Consider the following 4,768-nt stretch of genomic DNA (forward strand, 5'->3'; position numbering starts at 1 on the left):
ATCTCAGCTCACTGCAACCTCCGCCTCCCGGGTTCAAGCGATTCTCCTGCCTCAGCCTCCTAAGTAGCTGGGATTACAGGAGCACACCACCACACCCGGCTAATTTTTGTATTTTTAGTAGAAACAAGGTTTCACCATGTTGGCCAGGCTGGTCTCAAACTCCTGACCTCGTGATCTGCCTGCCTCAGCCTCCCAAAGTGCTGGGATTACAGGCATGACCCACTGCACCCGGCCTGTGCCTCTCTTTTAACACTTACATTTTGGTATTTTCTGGATTGTGAAAGCCCTGTTGGGTGCCTTCCTTAGGATTCGCCCAGGACCTGGCTAAAACTAGTCCTGGCTCAGAAAGCAACCATATCTGTCAAAGGAAAGGGAGGTGGAACTGAGGACAGCGGCATTCAGTGACAGTATTTTCTAAACCTGATATGGGGGCACTTATTTAAACAACTCTAAGACAACAGTGTCTCTAAGGGACTTTTGGACGTGGCCTCTGTCATTCTGCAGCTGCAGTGAGTCCAAATGGCAATCAGAAAAGGCCACCAGATGCAGCCCAGTGGGTGCCCAGCCTGGCTGATAGAAGCCGATTCCATCCCAGCTCAGCTCTTCCCACCCACTAAGCAAGCACCTTTCTGCCACCTCCCTCCCTCTCCTCTCCCACTGCACGAGCCCATCTCCCACCTGATTCTTTTCCCCATCTCCTGCTCAGGCCACAGAGCAAGGCTGTCACACTCACATGCTTCCCCTGTCTTTTTTTGCAGGTCAACCTGTCTGCTCTCAGCCACTGCAACCTCTAACTCAACAACTTCCTCTTTGAAAATTTCCTCTTTGCCCTCAGGAAATACCAACTGCCCTGGCCCATGTGTGCTCCCAGGCTGTAGGCTGGGCTGGTCTCAAAGGCAGCACCATTGGGTTCTCTCCTCTCCACCCAGGCCTCACAGGGGAAGTCCCTGGCTCTGGGCCCGCCCGCTTCACTCACTCTCACTGGTTCCTCTTGGAGGATAGAAGGGGCTCAGCCCCTGGGATGGAAGAGGAGAGACAGACAAACTAAACCTAGAAATGTGCAGGGGGGAAGCGCCAGCAAGGCCAGTCCCCACGACCAGGGCAGACCCCTCGCCCCCTGCCTCAGTTCGCGCGTGCACGTGTATATGTGTGTGTGTGTGGGTGGGTGGGTGTGTGTGTGTGTGAGAGAGAGAGAGAGCACATGCATGTGTACTGCAGAAAGGGAGACTTCAAGGAAGGGATTACCGTGGTTGAGCTGAAGAACTCACATTTGGGTCACACATACAATCTTTCTAGGAAGCCGGGCTTCCTTTTTGTTTTCTTTTTTGAGACAGGGTCTCGCTCTGTTGCCCAGGCTGGAGTGCAGTGGTGCAATCACAGCTCACTTCAGACTCGAACTCCTGGGCTCAAGCGATCCTCCTGCCTCGGCTTTCCAAAGTGCTGAGATTAAAAGCACCAGCCACTGTGGTCACCCTGGCGTGCTGTATGGGGCTATAGACAGAGTTAGATTTTCTGCTTTGTCTACCCCATCAGAGCAAAGATGGCACACATGTTCTCAGCAGTCCTTGTGCCCCCATGCTCAGGTTGACCCTTTTCAGTCTCTGCACCACTTCCCACTCCCACACTGTCTGTACCCGCCACTACCCCTCCTAAGCATCGCCAAATCCTCAGCTCTTGCACACAAACCACACCCATGAGTGGACGCACGCAGGCACTGGGGTTTCTGAGAACTACACACCCAGACAGAAACTCAGAGGAGAAACCGCGAAGCCTCTGGCTGCCTCTGTCCCTGGGTGGGGAGAGTGTGGTGGCATGGGCCAGGGCCAGCCTTGAGTCCAGGTGCCCTGGGAAAGATCACAGGCCTGCCTGAGAGCATAGGCCGGTGGCCCCACCCAGCCATGCTCCTGGCTGGCCTGGGGGACCCAGAGCTAAAGGTGGTTGCGGGCTGCCCAGGTTCCACAGCCCTTGCAGCTACGGGGCAAGGGTGCTTTACAAAGTTAATCCTAGGAGGGAGTTTGCCATGTTCTCTTCTCCTTCTTCTTCCCAGACTCTGGTCAACCCAGGGTGGGGTCTGGGGGAAAAGGAGAATTCTCAAATAAATCACAGGTCAGATAAATTTGGAGACTCAGCAGCCGTTTCCAAGAACAAGAAAGAGGGGGAAATCCTGATGGAGATAAATAGGGGTGGATGAAGAGGGTTTATTAATTCGGTCCACAGACGTTGAGAGGTGCCGGCCTTGCCCTGCCCAGGTGCTTATTGCAGGTGCTGGGTGAGGATGCCAGCAGGAAATCTAGGGCTGAGAAGCCTGATGAGGATTCAGAGTGAAGAGGCGGGTGAGGAGGCAAGGCGCAGTGGCTCACGTCGGTAATCCCAGCACTTTGGGAGGCCGAGGCAGGTGGATCACCTGAGGTCAGAAGTTTGAGACCATCCTGGCCAACATGGTGAAACCCCGTCTCTACCAAAAATACAAAAAAGCAGCTGGGCGTGGTGGTGGGCACCTGCAATCTCAGTTACTCGGGAGGCTGAGGCAGGAGAATCTCTTAAACTTAGGAGGCAGATGTTGCAGTGAGCTGAGATCATGCCATTGCACTCCAGCCTGGGCAACAAAGCGAAACTCTGCCTCAAAAAAAAAAAAAAAAAAAAAAAGAGAGAGAGAAAGAGAGAGAGATTCGGGTGAGGATCAGGATGCCAGGTGGAAACGTGGGAGTGAGGGGGCAGTGTGATGGTGAGACGGAAGGTGCTGGAGGCTGGCTGAGATTCCGGCCTCCAGCCTTACTATTCGCCAGCACTTAAGGGGCAGCCCTGTCTCCCACTTCAGGGTCATCAGGAGTGGGGGCATCCAGAGCCCCATCCTCGCTGGCCACCAGCGGCTCCTCCTCCCCTTTGAGGTTAGAGCCTGACCCAGACTTCAGCTCCTCCATCACCAGGGAGCCCTGGCGAGACTTCCGTCTGCCAAAGAAAGTGGTGAGCGTGGGCCGCCGGCCAGACCCCTCCCCGTCGGGGACCCCAGAGCCCTTGTCGCCCCCGGACCCTCCCACGGTCACTGTCATGGCCCCCTCCTCAGGGACCTGGGCTGGCCCAGCCCAGGCGTCCACCACCCCGTTACGCTTGCCGCCTCTGCTCAACACCAGGGCCCCTGTCCGCCGTTTCTGCCGCCGGCGCCACAGCAGGAGCAGAGCCACGAGGACTATGACCACCAGCAGGGCCACAAGCACGGCCACTGGCAGCATGCCTCCTGAGTTCTCATCTGGGTTCCGAAAGGGCACAGTGCTTGCGTTGGTGGAGGTCGTTGGAGTCATCATCGTGGATAGTTTTACACTAGAGACCTGGGGTCCACTGGCCCCACTGGAGGGCTCCAGAGAGCCAGTTGTCATGGTAACAGAGGGTCCAGTGGTCACATTGGAGGGCTCCAGAGAGCCAGTTGTCATGGTAACAGGGGGTCCAGTGGTACCAGTGGAGGTCTCCAGAGAGCCAGCTGCTATGGTAACAGGGGGTCCAGAGGTGCCATTGGAGGTCTCCAGAGAGATAGTTGCCATGGTAAGAGGGGGTCCAGAGGTGCCTTTGGAGGTCTCCTGAGAGCTAGCTGCCACGGTAACAGGGGCTCCACTGGTCCTACTGGAGGTTTCTGGAGAGTTCGTTGTCATTATTCCACCTGTCATGGTGTGGGATCCTAGAGAGTTTGCCGTTATGGGAACATCAGAATGACTGGTTGCATGAGGGTTTTCCTGGGGCATTGGTGACATCTTGAAGGGAACATTCTGTAAGGTTGTTGGCTCAGGTAAGGGGGAACCAGTGCTGGCACCAAGGGAAGTCCCAAGAGGGGATCCCTCATTGACAGAAGTTGAGGGAGGTAAGGCTGAGGTCTGGTCCCCAGTGCTGTCAGCCTTAGGGTCACTTGTTATTGAAGCAGTGTACATCTTTGAGTCGATGCTCGGGTATTTGCTAGTAGAGACCAAAGGACCAGAAGTCTCTCCGGGCATGGGTGTCTGCACAGCTGTCGTGTCCCCCAGAGCCTCTGGGCTTACCACAAGCACCCCAAGGAGGAGGAGAAGCACGGCCATTTCCAGGCAAACAGGCAGGAGCTGGGACCTGCAGGTGGGCAGCCGGAGAAGCAGAACACGCGGGAGTTGCCGGAGGACCTGGCCGGGCCTCCCCTCTGCCCACTTCCCTACCAACGGCCAGGCCCAACCTGCGGTTTAACGGTTTTTTCCATCCTGGCTTTTACTGTTATCAGAAATGACAGAGGAACAGATGCTGGCAGCTCCCCCATCAGCCCCATCCCAAGGCTCCCTCCAGCCTCGGCAGCTCAGACTCCAGCAGTGGCCACCCTCTCCTGGCCTTCCCTGACCCTGTGCAGCCCAGTGGCTCCAAATCTCTTCCCATCATCACCTGTCAGAGTCTTTTCAAGCCACAGGCACATTTCCAGGTCCACTGAGGCCCCTACCCCACCAAGTCTCACCCTCTTACCGGCTCAGCTGATAAGGACGCAGCGCTGGGGCCAGGTCACTCCACCACCTCCCGAGGCTGGGGCAAGACTGGGGAGGACAGGGCCCCAAGGGGAAAGGAAGTGGGCCCTGGCTCCACCCACCCCACCCACCCCTCCATCCTGCCCCACCCGCCCTGCTCCCACAGCTGCTGGGCGAAGACAGCACCATGACCTGCTCCTTCAGGGGCCAGTAGGGTGTCTGGGGGTCTGGGGCTCACCTGAGGCAGGCAGGGAAGTGCGGGATCTGGAATCTGGATTACTGGCTCTTGGCTGAGGAATGGG

General features: G+C 56.8%; 1 protein-coding gene across 1 annotated transcript; it reads right to left on the reverse strand.

Moving 5' to 3' along the window:
- Positions 1-304: 304 nt before the first annotated feature.
- On the reverse strand, positions 305-4,549 carry SPN (sialophorin). The gene is made up of 2 exons (XM_007989950.3): positions 4,468-4,549; positions 305-4,089 (listed from the first exon to the last, which is right to left on the reverse strand). Exon 2 carries the CDS (start codon positions 4,059-4,061, stop codon positions 2,790-2,792), a length of 1,272 nt encoding a protein of 423 aa, XP_007988141.2. The 5' UTR covers positions 4,062-4,089; positions 4,468-4,549; the 3' UTR covers positions 305-2,789.
- Positions 4,550-4,768: the final 219 nt, after the last annotated feature.

This window comes from Chlorocebus sabaeus, chromosome 5 (assembly GCF_047675955.1).
Source record: "Chlorocebus sabaeus isolate Y175 chromosome 5, mChlSab1.0.hap1, whole genome shotgun sequence".
Taxonomy (NCBI): Eukaryota; Metazoa; Chordata; class Mammalia; order Primates; family Cercopithecidae; genus Chlorocebus; species Chlorocebus sabaeus.

What these genes read in the sequence shown, in the direction of transcription:
- SPN (XM_007989950.3), bottom strand. Translation starts at nt 4,061, where the DNA reads ATGGCCGTGCTTCTCCTCCTCCTTGGGGTGCTTGTGGTAAGCCCAGAG.